Source organism: Phocoena sinus, chromosome 2 (genome assembly GCF_008692025.1).
Source record: "Phocoena sinus isolate mPhoSin1 chromosome 2, mPhoSin1.pri, whole genome shotgun sequence".
Classification (NCBI taxonomy): domain Eukaryota; kingdom Metazoa; phylum Chordata; class Mammalia; order Artiodactyla; family Phocoenidae; genus Phocoena; species Phocoena sinus.
The window spans coordinates 150,628,060-150,653,591 of record NC_045764.1 but is presented as its reverse complement, the minus strand read 5'-3'; the positions used below and the strand labels follow the sequence as shown (position 1 = coordinate 150,653,591).

The 25,532-nt window shown below is 40.6% G+C and overlaps 2 protein-coding genes across 7 annotated transcripts in view; both read left to right on the top strand.

Moving 5' to 3' along the window:
- TMED10 (transmembrane p24 trafficking protein 10) overlaps positions 1–4,479 on the top strand; it is a 44,466-nt gene extending 39,987 nt beyond the window's left edge. The window contains exons 4-6 of one of the 4 annotated variants that reach the window (XR_004348464.1): positions 737–863; positions 1,298–1,512; positions 3,111–4,479. Coding sequence is in view for 2 of the 4 variants with exons in the window: in XM_032622840.1 (XP_032478731.1) it covers positions 737–1,021 (285 nt within the window). In the remaining 2 variants the exon portion in view is untranslated. Of the gene's footprint in view, positions 1–736 lie in introns of all 4 variants that reach the window. The other 3 variants (XR_004348465.1, XM_032622843.1, XM_032622840.1) reach the window with 3 other exon arrangements.
- Positions 4,480–11,380: 6,901 nt separating this feature from the next.
- The window catches only part of NEK9 (NIMA related kinase 9), a 39,030-nt gene continuing 24,878 nt past the window's right edge, over positions 11,381–25,532 (top strand). Inside the window, exons 1-8 of one of the 3 annotated variants that reach the window (XM_032622667.1) lie at positions 11,381–11,743; positions 14,395–14,572; positions 16,284–16,339; positions 16,884–16,954; positions 18,588–18,693; positions 20,323–20,454; positions 22,253–22,363; positions 23,413–23,477. In XM_032622667.1, the coding sequence (XP_032478558.1) occupies positions 11,525–11,743; positions 14,395–14,572; positions 16,284–16,339; positions 16,884–16,954; positions 18,588–18,693; positions 20,323–20,454; positions 22,253–22,363; positions 23,413–23,477 (938 nt within the window). In that variant the 5' untranslated portion in view covers positions 11,381–11,524. The remainder of the gene's footprint in view (positions 11,744–14,394; positions 14,573–16,283; positions 16,340–16,883; positions 16,955–18,587; positions 18,694–20,322; positions 20,455–22,252; positions 22,364–23,412; positions 23,478–25,532) is intronic. The other 2 variants (XM_032622668.1, XM_032622669.1) reach the window with 2 other exon arrangements.

Sequence of the window (25,532 nt, the reverse complement as noted above, 5' to 3'; positions counted from 1 at the left end):
GATAACTGGCTGTGTAATTAAAAACAAAACACATGGGGATATATGTATACATATAGCTGATTCACTTTGTTATACAGCAGAAACTAACACAACACTGTAAAGCAATTATACTCCAATAAAGATGTTAAAAAACAAAAACAAAAAAACTGGTTTTTTTTTTTTTTTTTTTAAGCAGAGCTAGGATTCATCTGGGTTCTAGAGCTCTGTTACAAACCTTAAAGCGTTGTGGGATTTAAATGAGCAAACCAGAATTCTCTAATTTTGCAGTTTGAGTTAATTATCTTAATGTTATAGTTATATGTACTCTCTCATTCCTGTGCATTCCCTATTGGGAATTTGGTGTGTTTTCTTCTCAAAACCACATTTGACTAATACTATGACGCTCTCACACTTATGCTAATAATATTACTTATTTCTTAGACAAAAGTGGAAAGGCAAAGTAAAATGCTTTATTAAAGTCAGAAATCTTGGAAAAATAATATATCTTATTTTATAGGCTACCATATTATAGTACTACTAAGGAGGTTTTAATCAAAATTAAAGTATAAAAAAAGTCTGAGATGGAAACATATAGACAGTAGGGAAGGGAAGAAGCCCAAATTTTAAAATGTGTTAGAATGATGACAGAAGAAATTTTAAGTTTGGCGAAACTTTTAAAAAGACTCCTCTGTTATGTTGTGTTCTTGACTGTAGCAGTTTTTTCGGGGAGTGTGTTCATAATTCCTTTCTTTTCCAGATTGCAAAAGTTGAGAAGCTCAAACCTTTGGAGGTAGAGCTACGACGCCTAGAAGACCTTTCAGAATCTATTGTTAATGATTTTGCCTATATGAAGAAGCGAGAGGAAGAGATGCGTGATACCAATGGTGAGGGGAGGGAAGCTCTTGTTTCTCAGTACGTGCACCGTAAAGGAGATAGATCCCCAAACTTTAAATTCTGGTGTACCTTTTTCTCAGATTTGCCAAAGGGGGTTGTGTGGAAGGATAATTGCTTACTTCCGTGTTGTTGCTCTACAGGTAAATGAGCCTTGTTAGATTTTCAAGGGAATAGCAGTTTTTTCTGTGGTAAGCAGTTGACCATATTCTCAGTCAGCTCATAGTGTATCAAACTAATAGTACTAATCTTTGTAATTTTTAACATTTATGTATAGGATAATGAAAATTTAAGAAAAAAACTTATCTGAGATCCTACTGTAAGGCCTAGGGGCAGAGTGAAGCTAATTAATTGCCTTTTCCCCCTGGCCGTTTACCCTACTGAGCCTCACTTCATTACATTTACACTGCTTTTGCTTTTTTTTTAGAGTCCACAAACACTCGGGTCCTGTACTTCAGCATCTTTTCAATGTTCTGCCTCATTGGTCTAGCCACCTGGCAGGTCTTCTACCTGCGTCGCTTCTTCAAGGCCAAGAAGTTGATTGAGTAATAAAGCCCAGTCTCCTCCCACCTTGTATCTTAGCCAGCAGAACATCGCTGGGATGTGCGTGGCCTAAGACATCCTACCAGCAGCACCATCAAGGCACGTTGGAGCTTTCTTGCTAGAACTGATGTCTTTTGGTGTGGGAGGACGTGGGTTACCACCTACACCCAATAAGTCAAAGAGGGACTTCTTTTTAACTTGGTAGGATTTGGACTGGTTTTGCAACAATACGACTATTATTAGAGTCACCTATGACAAAAAATAGGGGTTACCTAGATAATGCCAAAGCCAGCATTTGTACTGGGTTTCCTCGTATGATCTGTTTGAACCATGTTTTCTTTCCTTCTCCCACTTGCTCACCAGCTTGGGCTTCCACTCTAGTTCTTTTACCAACATTTGTATGACCATGTTGAACTTGTTTCATTCTGATTGTCCTCTTTGGATTTCTGTGTGACAATACCATTAACTTTCTCTTGACCCTTAGCTGAAATGTTTAGATAGTTTCTGGGGATACCCTTTCACAATTTTATGTCTCTTAAAAGTGTAATGGATGTGACACCTCATAGAAATGAGCTTTGAACTGTAGATTACTCTTAAAGAAAATTTCATTTTAGAGAATTAAAATATTTGTGCTCAGCCGCTTGAACTTCTTTCTTTTTGTGTATTTATGTGTGTTTAGTTCTATGCAGTTTTATCACATGTATGGATGTGTGACCACCACCACAAGATGCACAACCGTTTCATCACATGGATCCCTTGGGGTACCCTTTTATAGCCACAGTCACCTCCTTCCTTAACCCCAAGCCCCAACCTCTGGCACCACTAATCTGTTCTCCATCTCTCTAATTTTGTAATTTTAAGAATGTTATATAAATGGAATCACACAGTACATAACCTTTTGAGACTGACTTTTTTCACTCAACGTAGTGCCCTTGAAATCCATCCAAGTTGTTGCATATATCACTAGTTTGTTCCTCTTTATTGCTCATTAGCATTTCATGGTGTGGATGTACCACAGTTTAACCAGCATCTGAAGGACATCACTGTTGTTTTCAGTTTTGGGCCATTACTAATAAAGCTGCTGTGAACATTCATGTACATGTTTTTATGTGAACATAAATTTTCATTTCTCTGGGATAAGTGCCCAAAAGAGCAATTGCTGGGTTATCTGGTAAACACATGTTTATTTTTGTAAGAAACTGTCCTGCTTTTTTCAGAATGACTGTGTCATTTTACGTTCCCATTAGCAATGTATGACCAATCCAGTTTCTCCACATCCTCACCAGTATTTGCTATTTTTTTTTAATTTTTTTAGTCATTCTGAGAGGCGTGTGTAATGATATTCATTGTGGTTTTAATTTGCATTTTCCTATTAGTAAATGGTGTTGAACATCCTTTCATGTGTTTATTTGCCATCTGTATTTCTTCCTGGTGAAATATCTGTTCCTTTGCCCATTTTATGATTAGATTGTGTGTTCTTTTTACTACTGAGGTCTTTTTTTTAATTGAAGTATAGTTGACTTATACTATTGAGTTTGAGGAGTCCTTATATATCCTAGATACAAGTCCTTTGTCAGTTATGTGGTTGCTTAAATTTTTAACATAACTTATACAAAGGAAAATATAAGTAAAATTTACGAAGTCTTCTTACATGGCAAGTCACTGACTTAATTTCTGTTCTTATGTATTCCATCTAGACAATTAAGACATATGAAGTATTAAAAGGTAACACATCTGGAAGGATCATGAATCGAGTAAATACCTGAAAATATATGTTATAAAAGCAAATCCAATAATCACTTTGGGAATATGAGGTGCCTAAAGGCCAATACTAAGGTAAATAAGAGAAAGAGTGGACGCGAATGATCATGTTCATAAACAACAGTGAAAAAATAACATCACTTGATATTTTCCCCACTTCTCCCAATAAAGTGGGTGGGAGTTTGTCCTTTCTGTAATCTCTTTTTTTAACCCTGCTGACTGTTACAGGGCTTGTCCCATCGCAATGACAAGCATTACAGGACTTAGGGCTCTGCAGCTTGCAGTTAAGAAGCAGCATGTTGGAATTAACAGAGAACAGTGCTGTCATGACCTGGATAAAGTACAAAGGGGAAAGAGGGAGTGAGTTATGTTGTTAAACTCCCAGGCTGTTCTGTAAATGGTCCAGCTATTGTGAACCCAAAAGCCTTTATTCCCCCTCTTTTGACTCCCTCTATGCATTCCTCTGGTGTGGCATAAAAGTAGTGCTGTCATTAATTTGTGCAACGTTGCCATCTGCTGTTAAGAATTGATAGATACTGTTTCTGAGAACCTGGCAGCCAAATCTCACCATAAGGGCAGCAGATGTTGAGAAAGTCTATCTGTGGTATTACATGTACTAAACAACAGAGGATACATCCAAGCAGGGAAGAGAATAACCAAATTTGTGAGTTAAGATCCATCCTTAGACGTTTAAAGGTGAAATACTGTTCTGTACCATTAGCCTAACAAGAAACTTTCATATTTCTGACTGGTGCCTTTTCCCTTTTTAGAAACAATGAAAGCTACTCAGTTGGTAGTAGTCTTCTGTTCTGACAAAATGTCAAAGAAGAAGATAGGAGAGGAAAATACTTTATTTGGCTGATGTTTTGTTCCCACATGTGACTTTGTGAAACTGAAATTCTTTCCTGTGCTTTCCTTTTACTCATGCCAAGACTACAAACTTGGAATTTGTGCTTTTGGTTTAAAGTTCATTGATATCACAGTTTGATTTTATCTAAAAAGTAAAATTATTTGCCTTTGATAAAAGACTAGTGCAAGAGCAAATCAGCTTTAAAAACGAAAATGTTATCTGCTTTCCTCCATTTTTGAACCTGTTATTCAACAAAACCTGTAAATTATTGATGAAAGTGATAGTTTTAAGTAAGCTTTGTTATACCATTGTCATAAACCCCTGTCATAAGCTGTTTTTATGTTTGTTTAATGGAAAGAGGCATGTGGGATTTATGGATTTATACAGATTCACTTGTAAGTGTTGGATTGGGGATTTTTGTGTAAATTTTCTCAAATAAAGGCTAGCAGAAACTATTTTAGGTGTATTTTTCTGTTACTCGAGTATCTCTTTGTCTGGATTGGCAATAATTCCTCCATATTCCTCAGTATTAAAGTATGGCAAATTATATGTGACGAATTAGAGAAAAAATGTTTGTAATTTACTCCAGATGGATAAAGTTTATGTGAGCTAGTAAAAGTTTGTTATACTTTATATATAAATGTATAAACTATATAATATGTATATTAAAGTAATAATAATTATACATGTTCAGAAAGACCAAATAGGGTTCTGTAAGCCAGGAATTCTCTGTAGCTTCTCTGTTTTAGAAACTGCTACTGGAATTATTCCTACAGAGGGTCTTTTCCCTTTCCCTCCATTCTTAGAATACCCCTCCCAATTTAGAACCCCCCCAGGACTTGCTTTTTTGACCCATCACATCTATGCAAAACCCCACTCCAGCAGGTAAAGGCCATTTTCTCCGTTCCATTTACTTGCAGTTGAATCTTTTCCATAAAGCTTCTTTTTTCTTTTAAATTGTTTTTGTTGTTGTTGTTTTGGGTTTTTTGTTTATGTTTTTGTTTTTTTGTCTTTTTTGCGATACGTGGGCCTCTCACTGTTGTGGCCTCTCCCGTTGCGGAGCACAGGCTCCGGACGCGCAGGCTCAGCGGCCATGGCTCACGGGCCCAGCCTCTCCACGGCATGTGGGATCCTCCCGGACCGGGGCGCGGACCTGTGTCCCCTGCATCGGCAGGCAGACTCTCAACCACTGCGCCACCAGGGAAGCCCTTTTTTTTAATTTAATTTTTATTTTTGGCTGCGTTGGGTCTTCGTTACTGCGCGTGGGCTTTCTCTAGTTGTGGCGAGAGGGGGCTACTCTTGGTCGCGGTGCGCGGGCGTCTCATCGTGGTGGCTTCTCTTGTTGCAGAGCACAGGCTCTAGGCACACGGGCTTCAGTAGTTGTGGCACACAGGCTCAGTAGTTGTGGCTTGCGGGCTCTAGAGCGCAGGCTCAGTAGTTGTGGCACACGGGCTTAGTTGTTCCGTGGCATGTGGGATCTTCCCGGACCAGGGCTCGAACCCGTGTGCCCTGCATTGGCAGGCAGGTTCTTAACGACTGCGCCACCAGGGAAGCCCCATAAAGATTCTTTTTAAGAGTCAACCTGAAGTGCTTTACACATTGACTAGCTGGCCTCTTGTTTACCCTCTACCTCCATTCCCCCAAAAAACAGTTAATAAATTATGTCAGTGAATCTGTAGTTTATAAAGTAGTGGTTCCCAACATTTAAGTGTAAATACTTTAACATCAAAAAATGTCTTATTTCTTACTGATATTTTATAGAACATAAATAATGAATGAATTCAGCAAAATGTGTAAGTGAATTTAAATTTAATTGTCTCAACGGTATATATGTTAAATAGTTGTACGTGTTCTACAATTAGCTATTCAGTCTGCTACAATGATATCTCATATAGCCTGAGCCCCATGAATAATATGAATTTTTCTAGTACCACATTTAAAAAGTAAAAGAAACAGTTGAAATTTATTTTCTTTTATTTTTAAAATAATTTTTATTGGAGTATAGTTGATTTACAATGTTGTGTTTTTCTGCTGTACAACAAAGTGAATCAGTTATACCCATACATATATCCATTCTTTTTTAGCTTCTATTCCCATATAGGTCATTACAGAGTATTGAGTAGAGTTCCCTGTGCTACACAGTAGGTTCTCATTAGTTATATATTGATATTTTATATATAGTAGTGTGTGCATGTCAATCCCAATCTCCCAATTTATCCCTTTCCCCCTTGGTAACCATAAGTTTGTTTTCTACATTCTGTGACTCTATTTCCGTTTTGTAAATAAGTTCATTTGTACCAGTTTTTTTTTTTTTTAGATTCCACATATAAGCAATATCATACAATATTTATCTTTCTCTGTCTGACTTACTTCACTCAGTATGACAATCTCAGGACTTCCCTGGTGGTCCAGTGGGTAAGACTCTGTGCTCCCAATGCAGGGGGCCCAGGTTCGATCCCTGGTCAGGGAACTAGATCCCACATGCATGCTGCAACTAAGAGTCCACATGCCGCAACTAAGAAGCCTGCATGCCGCAACTAAGACCTGGCACGGCATGCATGCATAAATAAATAAATATTTTTTAAAAGTACGACAATCTCTAGGTCCATCCATGTCACTGCAAATGGCATTATTTCGTTCTTTTTGATGGCTGAGTAATATTCCATTGTATATATGTACCACATCTTCATCCATTCATCTGTTAATGGACATTTAGGTTGCTTCCATGTCCTGGTTATTGTAAAATTAATTTTAATAATACATTAAGTCTAATATATCCAAAATAGGATGTCAACATAAAATTCAATATAAAAATGTAAAAATGACTGAGATATCTAACATTCTTTGTTCCATATAAAGTCTTTGGTGTGCATTTTACGGCTACAACACATCTTACTTCAGACTAGCCACAATTCAAGTGCTCAGTAGTTTCGTGTAGCTAGTGGTTACTACATTGGACAGTGAAACTATAGACTTTGCTAAGTACTTGGGTAGTTTCTTTAATATTACCAGTAAATCTATGGCCCCTGGGAATCATCCATTCACAAGAGATGATAGAGAACTTCTGCTATATAGCATCCTAACTATTCACTTGTTAAAATATAAAATGGAAATACTGTTTTTTACCAGAAGCACTTTGAAATCAGTTATACCTTTAAAATGGTGTGTATTTCTGGACTTAAGAATATTCCAAAGTCAGATATTTAGTTTCATTTTTATCTAGTACAATGAAGTGCTGAACTTGAGTTTCTGTTTTGTATTCTTTAATATGGAACAGGATATTTGTTAAGCTTTTTATCTATGCATTATAACTAGAACATAATATCAGGCTAACTGTCTAGTTCCATATTGCAAAGGTGCCAGAAAAGTGAATTTTTTAGCTTTGGCTGAAACCTACTCAGCTCCTCTGAATGAAAGTCAGCGCTTCTAGCTATAAGTAATTGTTTTTTCCATTCAACTCAAAAATCACTTATTGATCATCTATTCTATTTAATGTGCTGAACTAAACTCCAGAGTAGACCCAGATAAATAAGAAGCAATACCTATCCTCACTCAAAGTGCCTTCTAATTAATAGGAGGAGGTAGATGGAATGTCCTCTCTCCAGCATGATCTCCGTACTTTCTTTAGCCACCGCTGACTTAACATTTTGCATATTCCTCCAGGAAGTCTTCACTAACCCAGCTAGTTTGGCTTGGAAGGGTACCCCTCCTAAATACCTTTCTAGAAGATTGTACTTTCCTTTTAATAGCACTTATATACGGTTGTAATTGCCTGTTTATTTGTCTGTTATATGGATTGTAAGCTCCAGGAGAGTAGGAACCATGTTTATTTTGTTCTCTTGTAACCCAGCACCTGACACAAGTTGGTGCTCAGTGTTTGTTGGATGAATGAATTGAAAGTTGAAAACTATCTGTACAATCTAAGAACCCCGGAATGAAACCAACAAAAAATTTAACAGGGGTTATCAGTCAGTCAGTCTTGCATTTTGGTTTAAAAACTGTTACATATGTATGAAGTAATAACGACCTGATATTCTTTCAACAAATAATTTTTAGGCCTGTAATATCAAGCACTTTTCTAGGCACTGATGATACATAGTTGTGAAAAAGAGGGCAAAATCCAGGCTCTCATGGAGCTTATATTCCAATGAATGGTGATAATCAATAAAGTAAACAAGCAAGACATCAATTTTACAGATAAACATTGTGAAGAAAATAAGGGGTGATGTGATCTGGTGGGAGAGCTGTGTTACTTTGCATCAGATTGGCTGTGAAAAAGAGAGGTTTGGTTAAATACAAGCACAGCGTAAGTAGATCATCATGAAGTCTGGTACAACAATAGAAAAAATGGATCCAGATCAAGGAAGACAGAAGTCCCTTGTACCCTCCTATTCAGACCCAATGTGGAAGGTTATGCAGAGTGTAGCATATCATACTTTAAAAGGAATATTGATGGGGCTTCCCTGGTGGCGCAGTGGTTGAGAGTCCGCCTGCAGATGCAGGGGACACGGGTTCGTGCCCTGGTCCGGGAAGATCCCACATGCCGCGGAGTGGCTGGGCCTGTGAGCCATGGCCGCTGAGCCTGCGCGTCCGGAGCCCGTGCTCCGCAACAGGAGAGGCCGCAACAGTGAGAGGCCCGCGTACCGCAAAAAAAAAAAGGAACATTGATGAACTCTAGAAAGGTCAGAGGAATGTGAGCTCGTTAGCTCTCATACCCTTCACCCCATTCTACCAATTCTCTTCCTCCTGTATTTGCTGTCACTATCTACCTAAAAACAAACCTAGATGTGAGTCTCCTGGACTCAGATTTGCCTCACCAACCATATCCTAGCTGAGCACAAAGTTCTAAATGTTCCTCAGATGGATTTCTTAAATCTGGGTCCCTTTTCCACTCACAGTGATAGTACCTCAGTGCTTGTCTCCCAGCCTCCAGTCTTTGTCTTCCATATTGTCATCAGAGTTCTTTGTAAAGTATAGCTTTGGTCTATGTAAGGTGATCATGTTGGTTTTTGTCTGTGCTGGGCACATGAGCAAAAGAAAACTTACTAATTATGCGAGGGGTGGAGGTATAAACTGGGACATCACATCCCCCAGCAAATCAGGACATATAGTCACACAAATCATATACTACCCTGCTTAAAAATCTCCAATATTTTCCATTGCCCACAGGAAAAGCCAAATTCTCTAAATAAACATTTGAGGCCTTGTCTTCTGCTTCTACCCCACATATGCCATGGCCTCCAGCCACATTGCCTTCTCTTAGCCCTCAAACATCCTGTTCTCTGAAAGACATCTGGAGCCATGTTGCTGGCTTTGACTCCCAGCTCCCCTCACTACCTATGTAACACAGAGCAGGTTACTTAACCCTTCTCTCTCAGTTCCTTTTGTAGAATGGGAATACTATGAGGATTAAACGGGATTATACATAGAAAGAAAACCTTTAATTTTTTAAAAATATTTATTTATTTAGGCTGGGTCCGGGTCTTAGTTGCAGCATGTGGGATCTTTGCTGCAGCGTGTTTTAGTTGTGGCATGCCGGATCTTTTTTAGTGGCAGCACGTGGGCTTCTCAGTTGCAGCCTGCATGTGTCATCTAGTTCCCCCACCAGGGGTTGAACCCAAGCCCCCTGCATTGTGAGTGGGGTGTCTTACCCACTGGACCACCAGGGAAGTCCCAAGAAAACCTTTAGCATAGTGCCAGGAACACAACAATAAATGTTGGTTGTTATCTCTGTAGGACATATTCCCACAATTTTACGATTAAAAAGTAACCTTGGGCTTCCCTGGTGGCGCAGTGGTTGAGAGTCTGCCTGCCGAGGCAGGGGACACGGGTTCGTGCCCCGGTCCGGGAATATCCCACATGCCGCGGAGCGGCTAGGCCCGTGAGCCATGGCTAATGAGCCTGCGCGTCTGGAGCCTGTGCTCCGCAACGGGTGAAGCCACAACAGTGAGAGGCCCGCGTACCGCAAAAAAAAAAAAAAAAAAAAGTAACCTTGAAGGGTCTCCCTGGTGGCACAGTGGTTGAGAGTCCGCCTGCCGATGCAGGGCACTCGGGTTTGTGCCCCGGTCCGGGAGGATCCCACATGCCGCAGAGCAGCTGGGCGCGTGGGCCATGGCCGCTGAGCCTGCGTTTCCGGAGAGGCCACGACAGTGAGAGGCCCGCGTACCGTAAAAAAAAAAGGGAACCTTGGAGATGTAAAGTTGCCCAAGGTCACATAACTGATGGAACATGTTTTTCCACTGTATTGCAATTTTTTTAGTGACTTTAGGGCGGGGGAGCACCCTTTGCAGATCCCCCACCTCCAGATACAGTATCTGGCAGTGTGCAAAGAATGTTGCACGAGGTCAGTTGGTTAAAGATTTGGAAAGACACGTAGAAGGAGAATGTGAAATCTGGAAAGAGAGTGTCCGGAGAGTTGACTTAAAATATTCTTGACGTTATGTGGAAGATGGAGGGACCCAGCGTAGTCCTGGGCAGGTCTGGAAGAAACAACTGGGCCCACTGACTGAGATGACAGGAGGCAAGTATTTCCGCTGGGGGGGAAAAAGGTATAAATTGAGGGGAAAAGGTATAAATTGCTTACTAAGCAAAGAGCGCTGTGCGATGTTGGAAGGGACTGTATCCCCAGTCACTGCCCTTGAGATAGGCCTGGCGCCCATATGAGACTGGATGACCTCTGGACGTCGAAACTGTCTGAGCCTAGAGTCTGTCATACAGAGTGAAGTCAGAAAGAGAAAAACAAATACCGTATGCTAATGCATATATATGGAATCTAAAAAAAAAAAATGGTACTGATGAAACTAGTGGCAGGGCAGGAATAAAGATGTAGACATAGAGAATGGACTTGAGGACGTAGGAGGAGGGTAAGTAGCATGGACATATATACGCAACCAAATGTAAAATAGATAGCTAGTGGGAAGCAGCTGCGTAGCACAGGGAGATCAGCTGGGTGCTTTGCGACGATCTAGAGGGGTGGGATAGAGAGGGTGGGAGGGAGGATCAAGAGGGAGGGGACATGGGGATGTATGTGTGCATGTGGCTGATGATTCACTTTGTTGTGCGACAGAGGCTAGCGCAGTATTGTGAAGCACTTACACTCCAATAAAGATCTATTTTAAAAAAAAAACTGTCTGGGGCCCTGGCCAGCAATCAGGGGAGGGGTCTGCAGACCCGTCGATGACGCCCTTGCCCCCGCCAGAGCCACTGGACTACACGCGGTCTCCACCAGGCGCCGCCACCACCGCCCGAGGCCTCGACTTCCCAGACCGCCCGAAGGAAAAGCAGCCTCGCCGCTAGGCTAAACTAGCGACCAGCGAAAGCGGAGGAACCCCCGCCGGGCCGGAAGCACCCAGAACTGCTTCCGGGTCAAGGGGGAAGGACCCACCATGGAGTCTCGCTGGGTGGCGGGGTGGCTGGGCTGACGGGGCCGCGGGCTGGCGTCTGAAGCGGGAGAGGCGCAGCGCCGCCCGGGACACGCAGGCGGGTCCCGCGGCCGCCGCCATGTCGGTGCTGGGCGAATACGAGCGACACTGCGATTCCCTCAACTCGGACTTTGGGAGCGAGTCCGGGGGTGGCGGGGACTCGGGCCCGGAGCCCAGCGCTGGTCCGGGGCCCCGAGCCGGCGGCGGCGCGGCGGAGCAGGAGGAGCTGCACTACATCCCCATCCGCATCCTGGGCCGCGGCGCCTTCGGGGAGGCCACGCTGTACCGCCGCACCGAGGTAGCGGCCCCCGGCTCCGGGCGCCCCCGCCCCGCCTGCGCGGCCCTGCTCTCTCTGCTCGTCGTCCTCGCTTAGTGTTAGGGCCCCGAAGGGTATCTGTCTCGGGGTCTTCATCACTCGTTCAACTCTCCTGTACTAGGAGTTCGTTAGAGCACTGGTTTTACTGACTGGTCGTTTTTGTTTAAATCAGGCAACTGAACAAGTCATTGAACCTTCTCTGAGCCTTAGTTTCCCCATCTGTAAATTGGAGTTAGTGATAGCTACGTACCTTAAACGTAATATTTACTTTTTAAGGTTATTTTGTGAATCGAACAAAGGTACTTTGCAAACTGTAAATTAAAGTAGTTTATGAATGTGAGGTATTGTCAAAACTTCCTTCCTATTGTGCTGTACAGCTCTCCAAGGTCGAGGTGGAGAGGAGGGGATAGCTTCAAAATTCCCACATCCGTGGCAGGTCCTCTGCCTTTGCCATATCTTTAGGTTCAGATATGAACACGCAGTTGGAGATTTTTCTTGAAGATCATGGGGAAGATTGTAGCGTGTTAGTTTCTTCAGTGATTATCCAGCAGCGTTTATGCGTGGGAAATACTTTTTTATTTTTGGTATATTCTAAGCCATTAGTTCTTAACCTTGGGAGGGACAGGACTCCTTTGAGAATCTAATGTAAACATACCCTCCCCCCAGTCCACTACTGCACACATACAAATCCTTTGAAGAGATTTGTGGATTACTGACCCTCAAGTTCAGAATGTATACTGATTAAAACCCTATACTGAGGAGTCTACTTCCAAAAACTAACCATGAACAGGGTTTGATCACTGAAGTCTTAAGACTCTAGTTTTAGAATAGGTAAGCATCCATGAGAACTTGCTGGGGTTGCTGAAGGCGATTGATATATCAGTGATCTATCTGTCTGCAGTTCTGGTGTGTGTTCCAAGGTACTTTTAAGGCTAAAAGATGGAGGAGGAGAGAGGTGGTTGCAAGATTAATGTATAAGGTTAGAGTTACTGTTGGTATTCTGTTTTCTTATTGGTACTCAAAATATGAGAATCAGGAGATGAGCTTTGGCATTCCTATTTTATAGTTAAAGAAACTAAGATAGTATATTTAAGGACTTGCCCACTTAAATTAGAAGCAAATCCTGGGCTAGAATGGAGTTTCACATCTCTCTGTCCATGCCTTTCCATTATTATCATGTTGAACTTGGTTACCAAGGTTGTTTTAAGTTTGATTGCACTTTCCCTAAAATTGCACAGTGTTATCCGTAACACCAAATGTTTATTACATCTGTGAATTTACAAGGTTTTAATTAGAAGCAGCCCTTTCCCTCAAGAAGCGTATATTTCATTGGGAAGACATGTTAGTCTTGTTAGTAACAAATAGCGTTTAAGTTGTATGTGTATATAAGGGGAAAAGAATGGACAAATATTTTAGCGTATGAGCTCTGAAAGTTAAGGAAATGCACAGTGGAAGGTTCATTGATCTTCCCCCGAAGTTTCAAAGGCCTAACGAAGCCATTCTAAAGGATAGGGAGGGTCATTTAGGTGGGGATGCTCCTGGGCTGGGGAGCAGTATCTGTAAGGAATTAGAGCTGTTATAAAACGGAGTGAATATTGGGAGCCACAGGTAAGTCTTCAGGAATAGAGGAAAACATGATAACATAAAAGTGACAGTAGAAACAGAGCTGCAGAATGGGACAGGGTGAGGAAAGTGAACTCAGAGCCCTTAGACCTGGCTTATTCTTATCCAGAAAGGATAAATGAAAATCACTAGAGAAATCTAAATTTATAAAATTAGAGGCAATTTTTTTTTTTTTTTTTTTTTTTTTTATGCGTTACGCGGGCCTCTCACTGTTGTGGCCTCTCCCGTTGCGGAGGACAGGCTCCGGACGCGCAGGCTCAGCGGCCATGGCTCACGGGCCCAGCCGCTCCGCGGCATGTGGGATCCTCCCAGACCGGGGCACGAACCCGTGTCCCCTGCATCGGCAGGCGGACTCTCAACCACTGCGCCACCAGGGAAGCCCCTAGAGGCAATTTTAACATTTCTATTTTACAAGAAACTGTGGTCAGCCATAGGTAACCATTTTCCAGTTCTCTATCTCTCCAATACAGTCCTCATCATGACTAGCAGTCTTTCATAATGTCCCTCAATAGAATCTTTGAGACCTACCTCCATCCCATATTTTTTACCTGGAATTGACATCATGTAAATTAAGTGTAGAAATGATGTAACAGCATCTTTTTTTTTTTTTGCGGTACGCGTACGCGGGCCCCTCACTGTTGTGGCCTCTCCTGCTGCGGAGCACAGGCTCTGGACGCACAGGCTCAGCGGCCATGGCCCACAGGCACAGCCGCTCCGCAGCATGTGGGATCTTCCCAGACCGGGGCACGAACCCATGTCCCCTGCATCGGCAGGCGGATTCTCAACCACTGCGCCACCAGGGAAGCCCTGTAACAGCATCTTAATGCTTTCCCAGGCCTGCAGTAAATTATGATGCTTGGTTGTATGCAGAACCTTTAAAGTCTGTTCATGTTTAAAGGAAAAAAAGGAGTCAGTCTAGGAAGTTTTCTTTCTAGGCTTACAGATCCGGGTGTGGATTCATTCTCTGCCAGGCGCGAGGAAAGCATGATAGCTCTATTACTGTGTTACAGGATGACTCATTGGTCGTGTGGAAGGAAGTTGATTTGACCCGACTGTCTGAGAAGGAACGTCGTGATGCCTTGAATGAGATTGTTATTCTGGCGCTGCTGCAGCATGACAACATCATTGCCTACTACAATCACTTCATGGACAACACCACCCTGCTGATTGAGCTGGAATATTGTAATGGTACGGTAGAATTCAGTGGGACTTCCTCCAGTGAGACATTCCTGTGCTTATACTTACCTTAAGGGGGAGAGAAAAAGAAGATGCACATACAAAGAATAAGAACTTTAAATGGATTTCTAGAGTTTAAGAGAAATAGTTCAGGCCCTGGAGAGTTTTGAAATGATCTACAAAATGAGGGGAGGGATTTTTCCCCTGCATACTCAGATTCTCCTTTGTGATGATAATTCCATCTTCAAATTACTTGTTCAGTTGAATTTTACATTCATTTTTCAAGGTTTTTTCCTTATGAAATGACATTAGTCAGGCATTAGAGACATAGCATGGTTTGACACTTGATATAATATATAATGAAATGGCTTGATATATAATGAAATCTTATAGGTAATATTTATTTATATTGACTTCAGCTAAAGCCATCCTATTGAAAAGTGGTCCAAACATCTTAGCTGACTGAAAATGAAAATGATTTCTTTGAACACTTTTGCTTGTAAAATAGCAGTATAGCCTGTTTGTTAAGAAAATAGACCCTGAACCCATATCCTAAGCTTCACTACTTTTTAGCTGTGTATCTTGCATTAGCAACTTAACCTCTCTGTGCCTCAGCCTCCTTATCTTAAGTGAGCTTGATGATAAGCAATAGTTACCTCCTAGGGTTGTTGTATGAAATGAATATGTAAAGCTCCTAGCATAGTACTTGATATGTAGCAAATTTTTGATAAATACTGTACAAGCTATTATCCTTATTACATAAGAGAACCCCCAAAGCCCTTTCTTGAGCTGCATGCTAAAGAGGTCCCAGCATATTCTTCACTTAAATCTCTTAAGAGAAAGCTCCTAGACTTCTAACTTTCTTACTAGATTCTTGTGTACCATGATTGTTCCTGTGTTCAACCCTAAATGTATGAGATTATATTAGAAATTTTTGAAGTAGCAGAAGCCTCAATTAGCTAACTTCCTTTGTGGTTAGGAGGAACTAGAATGAATGGTGTATTTATTGAAACTCTGAGTTACTAAATTGCAAGGGGAAAAAAGTTGTGAAACTTAACCAGGACTACAGTGTAAGTTACAGCTGCAGGTAGGAAATAAAATGAACCATCATCATTTGCAGTCTGTATTACTTGGTAATGAAAGGGAGAAGCAAATTCAGACTTACTCTGCAGGAAGGAGTTAGTAAAGGGAGTAATGATTGGAAACAGTCTAGAGTCTACCCTAAATTTTGGGAAACTTTTTCAGTGTGAAGTGGAAAGAAAAAGAAGTTGATGATATACACCTGTATATACAAAACATCACATCACAGCTGTAACCCAAATGTTCTAATAGTCACACTGAGAGAGTTGTTACCAAAATATTGCAGATTCCTTTAAAAGGAGTTTTGGAAAAGAAAATCATCTGATTTTGAAGACTTTCAAAGTAATTTTATAAATTAGGGCACTATAGAAAGTGTCTTTACTCTCATCTTTTCTAAAAATGCTGTACTTCCCGTTTTCATATTGAGTCTCTTCTATTAGGGAGGGGAATCTCTGAAGAATATTTCAGATATAGTCCTTGACAGATGGGAAGAGTTTTGTACCCATGTACCCAAGAGCTGAGAAGGAAGAAGGGGTATCTTTTAAGAGGAAGCAGAATCCTTCACTTACTGTGGCACCTGTTAAAACCCTAGGAGCGTTGATCTCTATTAAGCAATTCAAACCTGTTTCTTGTTTTATTGCAGGAGGGAACCTGTATGACAAAATCCTTCGTCAGAAGGACAAGTTGTTTGAGGAAGAGGTAATTCATATTTCTGTGGAAGGAAGCTAGAATTGTAATGTTGTGTTTCCTGCATTCTAGTTCTGTATTTACTCTTACAACAATGAAGAGTGTTTTTTTCCTTTTATTCAGACTCCCTCCAGGCTCTGATTGATATTCATGAGAAAGGAAATCTCTAACAAGGAAGCTGACTATAGCTGCTTCCTAAATGGTTTACCTCCACATCATGATTCTCTATGAGCTTTCTTTCCTGGTTCTGTTACTGCATACTGGTATGCCCAGTTTTCTATACCTTTGCATTCTTCCTGGATTTCTTTCCACAAGTCTGCTTCATCATACTATATAACAATATTGGAACTATTTTATAATGATCTGCTTTTTTTTTTTTTAAACCCCTACCACTTTTCTTTGCCTACTCAACCTACAAGCAAGAAATGTCAAGTCATGTTGAATCATAACCTCTGGTTGCAGCTTCCTTTGTTTTGTGTGTTCGAGTGTGTGTGTTTATTTATATGGTTTTTTTGGTTTGTTTCCAGTCCAAGTATAATTTATTTTTTCTCTGCAGATGGTGGTATGGTACCTATTTCAGATTGTTTCAGCAGTGAGCTGTATCCATAAAGCTGGAATCCTTCATAGGTAATGAGTGAAAGAATGTGGGATGTATTCCTTTCCACCAGTCCAACCCTCACCTTGGGTACCTCCCATCAGCACTATTATTTTCTTGATTAAGCAGTCAAGGCTTTTCCGTTGATATAATTTAGGAAGGAAACAGTGAGTAATGAGGGGCGTTATCTTCACTTCCTAAAGTTAAACTGTGATCTAGGAAGAATCTCCTCAGTAGCTAAGTACTGCTCAGTCATCACTTTAAGAAGTATTTTAGAGGTGAGTTCATTAATTCATCAGTAAAGCCTAGAAAGCCACAATAAAAGTGGTATTAGATTGGTTGGAACTCATAGTAAATGTTTTCTCTGAGCAATTGTTTTTAATTTTATAATTAAGTCTTTTAATTTAAGTAAAAAGGGCTTCCCTGGTGGCTCAGCAGTTAAGAATCCGCCTGCCAATGCTGGGGACATGGGTTCAAGCCATGGCCTGGGAAGATCCCACATGCCACGGAGCAACTAAGCCCGTGTGCCACAACTACTGAGCCTGCGCTCTAGAGCCCGTGAGCCACAACTGCTGAGCCCACGTGCCACAGCTACTGAAACCCACGCGCCTAGAGCCCGTGCTTCGCAACAAGAGAAGCCACCGCAGTGAGAAGCCTGCATACCACAACGAAGAGTAGCCCCCGCTCACCACAACTAGAGAAAGCTTGCATGCAGCAACAAAGACACAACGCAGCCAAAAATAAATAAATAAATAATTTAAGTAAAAAGCTTATTCACTTTGTACAATTAATTATGCAGTTTTACCAGAGCTTTGGCCAGGGGAAACAGCTTTCTATTCACTTCTAGCTATAGGAGAGAACCATTATAAGAACATTTCCACGTCATTATACCCTGCTTAAGTGAGTCATGGACCATTGTTAGAGATTAATGTTAATACACTAGCATTTCCCTTTTTATTGATTTGTCCATTCAGTTACCATATATTTCTTGATAGCTGTCGAGTGGCTACAGTTGTGTATTGTTACTTTCTTTTCGACAATTACAAAGAATATTGTTCTGTTTTTTTCACATCTTTCAGTAAAGGAAGCCAGAGTATGAACTAGACACAGTTTATTTGTGTTACTTATGGTCAATTCATCTTTAGAAAGATAGTGATTTTATTTAGGTGATCTGCATAGCCTAATCATTTTGCTGCTGGGCTGTGCTGTCTCTTCTGTCTCTTCTGTTCTCTTGCCTTAACAAATTTGAAACTTTGGCACCAACCAAGTGTTAAAATTGCCTTGATAATCACTTATTTCAAGGCACAAGTGTTAATTGAAGAGGCAGTACACCTTATAGGAATTATGATTACCTAGGGCACCTTTTTTTTTTTTTTTTTTTTTTGGTCTGACCCTCTCAACTTTTCCTAACGACTTCAGTGTTTTGGGGGACATGCCTGTGCCGCGAAACCACGGAGGATGAAGTTAATTCTCTGCCTCCACTCCCCCAAGTCCCCTTCTCAGTGTTAAAATGTATGAGAAAGTGATGACCACTCTTTGGGATCCCGTAACAACCTGAGCAGTGGTAACACACTCTTTTTATTTTGTAATAATTTGGGGCGGGAAGGGGGATGAGATAAAATAGTTGAGTATATGGGTTTAATATACAGCATCTTTTTTTTTCAGAGATATAAAGACATTAAATATTTTTCTGACCAAAGCAAACCTGATAAAACTTGGAGATTATGGCCTAGCAAAGAAACTTAATTCTGAGTATTCCATGGCTGAGACGGTAAGTATGTGTTATCCTTGACTTGGTTGGTTTTGTTTTGTTTTTTGGTGGCACTATGCAGCATGTGGGATCTTAAGCAAAGTCCTAACCACTGGACCGCCAGGGAATTCCTCCCGACGTACGTAGTTTTTTTCTTTTCCTTTCCTGCACTGTGAGATATAACTGTACCCCCTAAATTTTGCACACTTTTCTCAATATTTTTACAAGTTCTCCATACTTCTAAAGCAAGTCTTCAGGAGTCTTTTTCCTGGACCCACTGTCATTTACATGCTCAGGTGTTTTTTCAAGAGCCATTGTCCACATAACAGCTCTGACATCATTGGCCTTTCCAACACTGACTAGAGACTTTTCTAAAAGCAATAAAATACTTCACCATTTTTTCCAGCCTAGGATCTTTAGTAGATTTCACTTTATCTCTCATTTAATGTTTGTTCTTAGGGTGTTAGACATCTCTGTGTTTCCTTTGAGTTTTTTCTGGTTCAGAAACCCTATATTACAAATAAAGGCTGATGCCCAAAGAACAATCTCATCTTTATTATGATACACAGTCTGAACTGCAGAGCTCCCTTCTCACCTGATCCTATGAAGGACCATTTGTAAAGAGTAGACATAAGCTGATCTTTAAAGACAGTGATCCTTTTAGGACTTATAAAACCCAATTGTTACTCTTCTGGTTTCACAATGCTTTGTCTTTAAAAGAACTTGAAAATGTAAACTAATAAAATTAATTTTGTCCTGATGATTATTTTTGATAATGTTGAAGTGTGCCTACAAGCAATCTAGAAATATCCAAGGATACTGATAGCCAAGGTTGGGAGTCGGCTTCAGGGACTCAGTTTGCTTGTGTGACGGTGCCATATTGCGTTTCTGAGGAAGTAGTCATGTTGTTGCATGGATTTTTCTCATCAAGAGTAATCCGATAAAACCAAGATTTAACTTTTTTAACCCAGTTAAATGCAAAGAAGGAACAATATGTAAGCCATCTGAAAAACTGCTTTGCCTTGCTGATGAAAGATGGCTGTCAGTTTTATTAGAATTTCCAGGGTACTCATTGTCTCTCATCTTGGGAGAGGCATGACCTCCATTCAGGGCATTTTTTTCCCTTCCAACACATTCTTGAACTCAGAAGGTCTTTTTAAATTTGGATGAAATTCACTAGCTGTGTTAGTATTACAAATGTTAAATTGAGCCATTTACAAAGTTTCACTACTATGCATTTCAGTTAGAACTTTTAACCTGTTTATTCAATTACCATCTCTGCACTACCAGTGTTTTTTTTTTCCATTAGTGAACTTTTACCAAGTATGCTTTTTATAAAGTCTGTGAAGTCTTAAGTGGGTCTTGGATGCCTAAATCCTCTGGGATCCAGGAATCACAGAGCTTTTCTGTCTCCCAAATTACCATAGGTCTTTACCACAGAGATTGTCCCTTTATAATTGGCCCAAGAGATCTGATATGAATGATTTCTCCTCATAGTGGCATCATCTCATAAAAACCATTTTGGGATATGCTGATGAATGTTTTGTAATTGTTATCACTAGTTCTAGGAAATTTAATTTAGTTGTTGAGATATTAATATAGTTACCTCAGAAAAGAAGTTATTCTTTGATTGCTTTCTTTGTTGTTCAGCTTGTGGGAACTCCATATTACATGTCTCCAGAGCTCTGCCAAGGAGTTAAATACAATTTCAAGTCTGATATCTGGGCAGTGGGCTGTGTCATTTTTGAACTGCTTACGCTAAAGAGAACGTTTGATGCTACAGTAAGTTGATGTATTATCCCTGCATTGTCCTTGCAAATGGTACAGCTTGGTTGAGAGAATCAGCTTTATCCCTGAGCTTCTGATTTCTTGAACAGAAATCAGCTGTAGGAAAAATAACCAGTATTCAGGCACTGGCTTAGTAGTGTATTACTAAAATTCTATAGACAAGATTTATTTCCAACTTGAATTCCACACTGAAATAATCATAATCAAGTAGTTTGAGCACGGTCCTTGAATCCGTTGACTATAATTTTAAAACTGGCTCTAGGATCGACTGTGTGATGGGGCAATTTAGATAAGCTATTTCATTTCTTACGCTTCAGCTACATCATTTTATAAAAGCTAAGGCAAGTTATATAATACTCATGAAAGTGTTTTGATCTTTTTTATGAAAAATTACACCCTGACTCTTACTAAAGATTGCTACTGTTTTATAAACAACAAATCCCTTTAAGTCTCTTTTCTTTTCCTCTTAAGTAAAGCCCAGTGTAAAGCAGTGCTTGCCAAACTTTAATATACATAGGAAATCACCTGGGCATCTTGTTAAAATGCAGACTCTATTTTAGTGTGTCTGGAGCTAGGCCTGATATTCTGCATTTCTGACAAACTCCCAGATGATGCCGATGCTACTAGTCCATGGGTCACAATTTGAGTTAGCAGAAGTGGATTCACATCCAATATCCTCTACAAACCAGATGTGAGAACTTAGGCAAATCACTTCATGTCTTTAATCCTCTATTTCATTAGCTATAACAAGGGAAAAAATACATATTCTTCTCATAGAGATGCTCTGCTAATGTATATGAAAATGCAAATATAAGATAATGCAGAATTCTTTGGCCTTTTGTGAGACCTGTTTATTTTTCTAAGTGCTGAAGTTTATTCTGATCTATCATCTAGTTTTCTTAAATAACATAGTGGAAAGAAAATGAGTTTTGGAGTCAGATAGACTTTGGTTGAAATTATGGCTCCATTTTTACTATCCGTGTAGTCTTGGGCAAGTTACTTTACGTCTCTGAATTGGTAATGATAACCTTGCATGGTGTTTGCAAGGGTTAAAAAGCATTATATGTGCAACTTGTGTTTCTATTGGTCTCAGTAAAGGTGGTGGTGGCACTGTTATAATAATTTCTTATCATTATGAACTTATTATTCATTGCCTTGTCTGTTACAGCAGAGTATCACCTGTATAACCATTATTCGGATATATAAATTAGGAGGCAAATTAGTTGGCAAAGGACATACTTAAAGCCAAGGAGCATAGCTAACCTTGCTTTCCTTTTTCTTAGGATTCAGTTGAAGGGTCAGATTATAATATACTCTGAGTATTATTCTATTGGTCGCATATTATTCTATTGGCTCCATGTTGGCCAGTTGGCTTCATTCTCTGACAGCAGTAATGCATCCCTGACCATTTCTTTTTTTTTTTTTTTGCGGTACGCGGGCCTCTCACTGTTGTGGCCTCTCCCGTTGTGGAGCACAGGCTCCGGACACGTAGGTTCAGCGGCCGTGGCTCACGGGCCTAGCCGCTCCACGGCATGTGGGATCTTCCTGGACCGGGGCACGAATCCGTGTCCCTTGCATCGGCAGGCAGACTCTCAACCACTGCGCCACCAGGGAAGCCCCCCTAACCATTTCTTGCTGATATATACCAACGGTTGTAAAAAGAAGTCAGACCTAATTCAGAACTATTGCCATTTCTTTATATGATAGTCACAGGCATCTCAAAGCCCCTACTAGTAGATTATAATGTCATCTTTATATAACCAAGGACAATACAATAATCATTTTCTCATAGAACCCACTCAACTTGTGTGTGAAGATTGTACAAGGAATCCGGGCCATGGAAGTTGATTCTAGCCAGTACTCTTTGGAACTGATCCAAATGGTCCATGCATGCCTTGACCAGGTAAGCGTGACTTAACATATTGATTTCAGTTCAGTGCTTTCCCTTCCAGCCTCAGTGTTTGGAGTATGGCATAGATGAACCTGCACAAAACCACATCCACTTCCCCAGGGTAGGATATATTTGGGGCTGTATCCGGGAGAATAGGCATTGGCAATTCATGATAGTTGTGTGCTTCAGCCAACAAATTCTTCCTTTACTAACCTGCGAAATGAATTTACCATCTAAATTGTGCTGCCTTTTTTATGATCAAGATTAATTTTTTAAAATTGATTTTATAAAATAATAGAGGTAATTTAGAGTTCCTAATGTGCAGAATGTATACAGTTCTAAATATCACAGTTGCCTTGCAGTGCAGCTCTAGGTCAGTATTATTCAAAGGTGGTCCAGGAACCACAGGCGTTAGAATCGCCAGGGGATGGCGGAGTTTTACAAGAAGAAAATGAAGATTCCTGGGCCCCACCCTAGACTGACTGGATCAGAATCTCTGTGGATAAAGCCCAGAAATCTTTATTTGTAACAGGCACTCCAGGAGATTCTTATGTACTATATATACTGAAATTTGAGAACCACTGCCCTGACAGTTAAAACAAGTGAGGAAGGTACATTCTCATTCACATATAAGTGTTGATGATAGTGAGCATGAAGCATAGAATGTGACATAAGAAATAGGTTTTTTGAAACAGAAGGATGGTATATAGTGATCTTTGAATAACAAACCTCCAGGCTTCTAAGAGGAAGTAAAATGCGTCTTTAAATCCCATTTTGCCCATTCCATTTATTTATTTAAATATTTATTTTGGCTGCACCAGGTCTTCGTTGTGACGTACAGGATCTTCATTGCGACATGTGGGCTTCTTAGTTGGGGCACATGTATTCTTAGTTGTGGCATGCACACTTCTTAGTTGCAGTATGCATGCAGGATCTAGTTCCCCAACTAGGGACCAAACCCAGTCCCCTGTATTGGGAGCATGGAGTCTTACACACTGGACCACCAGGAAGTCCCTTGCGCATTCCCTTTAAGTTAAAACTAACCCATTGATACTTTTTAGGATCCTGAGCAGAGACCCACTGCAGATGAACTTCTGGATCGCCCCCTTCTCAGGAAACGCAGAAGGTAGAGAGCAAAGAAGTTGCTTCATTTTCTTTCTGTAGATGGCTGACTATTAGAAGCCTGACCAGAGTACTACAAAGAGAGGGTGGTGTTTCCTGACTGTGCCACTCTGCTGCTGTTTTCTTCCAACATCTCTGCTTTCATTGCTTGTTGTAGTTCCTGACTTTCAGGTCCTTAACCTGTGCTACTTTGTTCTAAATTAATACTGATGAGACCCTGGAGCCCTTCACTCCTCCCCATCTTCTGTGAGTTCTAATCTAGAGTTTGGGCACTAGAGTGTAGTAATTAAGAGAGGAGGGCTCCGGACTCAGACATCCTTATGTTTGTATCTGAGTTGTGTCATTATCTTTGTCAAGTTATTTAATATCTCTGTCCCTTCGTTTTCTCTATAAAGTGAGGTAGGGTGAGGATTAAAGGAGGTAACGCATATAAAGTGCTCAACATATAAAGCCCAGGGCCTGGCACAAGATGCTCAACAATTGTTGGATAGTAGTATGGGTTTGGACCAGGCCTTTGCTTTTTAGTGCATTTGTTTAGATGGTAGATTGCAATTGGAGGGGTCCTCTTCAGATACCTTTTGCCCATTTCCTGTAGTCGAGGTTGATTGATTCCTGACAGGTTATTTCCTGAGGTTTATTTAGTGTTAAAGATCTCTAGAGGTAGGAAGAAGGTCCTTTATCCCTCATTTTTTGTAGGAGGCTTCAAACCCTAACTCAGAGGAAGAGGTGTTCTTCATCCTTGTTAAATGCTCTAGTCTCTATTTCATCCTGTTATACTATTTTTTTTTCTGTTATACTATTTTTGCCTAACAAGCCTTCTTCCTCCTCTACCAGTTCTTTGTTTTTGAATCTTCCCAATATTCAAATATGTACTGTGCTCTTTTTCAAGTGTTGCCCTTACGTGCATTAAGTGATACCTAATTCCATAATCTCTGCTGTTTGGTCAGCAACCTTTATTCTGTTGTATTAAATTAATCCTTTTCTGGTTCTCCAGTTGATCTCCAGCCAGCGTTTTAGTGCATAGGATTATGTATAGTACTCCAGAGGCAGCACTGTAACCTTCCATTTGTGTTCTTTTCGTATTCAGGCAATAGCACCCTTTAGGGCTGGTTAAGCATATTCTAATTCTTTATCTGGCTTATTTTCCAACAATATATTCACTGTTTAAATCTCTTATTTAAATATTTCCATTGATAATGCAATTTTTATTGAGAGAGTTGGAGATTTACATGTAGTGCTTTGTTAGAACTTTGTTCTTTGATGGAAAAACAGAAGACAAAGAGCTTTCGAGATAAAGCACAGACACAGGGAATTGTGGAAGTATTCAGGAAGCACTAAGTCCTGTTTGGCTAGAGGTTCTAGACCTGGCGTTCTCAATAGCAACACCTCAGGAACTTTAAAGAAAATGCTGGTTCTTAAGCACCACCCCAGGTCTTCAGCTATAATTAATTTAGGCAGAATGAGAACCCTGAGTTAGCACATGGGAGTGGATACAGGGAAGGAAGGCTGGAAAGGTAGGCAGAGAATGTTGAATGCCAGATGAAGGAATCTGTGCTTTATTCAAGGAATAGTACGGAAGTGTTGGTTATTTATGAGAGGGCAGTTCATGTGGGGAGAGATGCGCCTTAGGAAGAGTTATTTAGCAGTAGTAATATCAGTGTTAAATCAGTATAGGACTGATTAAAGTGGATTGAAACTGTGGTAAGACCAGTTAGGTGCTACCACAGCCCAGTTGGGAAGTAAAGCTGCCCAGAACCAAGGTGGTGAGACTGGGAAGGAGATGTGAGTGAAAGGGCATTGTATAAGTAGAATCTATAAAACTTGAATATTGAAGAAAAGAAGACATCTGAGTCCAAAATCACTGAAGTTTTAAACCTAGTTCACTGGGAGAATAGAGGGTGCCAGTTATAGAATTAGGAGAGTCAGAAAGAAAAGCTGTATTGGAGAAAGACAATGAGCTAAGCTTTAGAGATGTTGAGTTTAGGGAGTCAGTGGACAGACTAAAGGAAGATGTCAGCAGGTTCCTAAAATGAGCATCAGAGGTTCTCAAGGCTCTCTG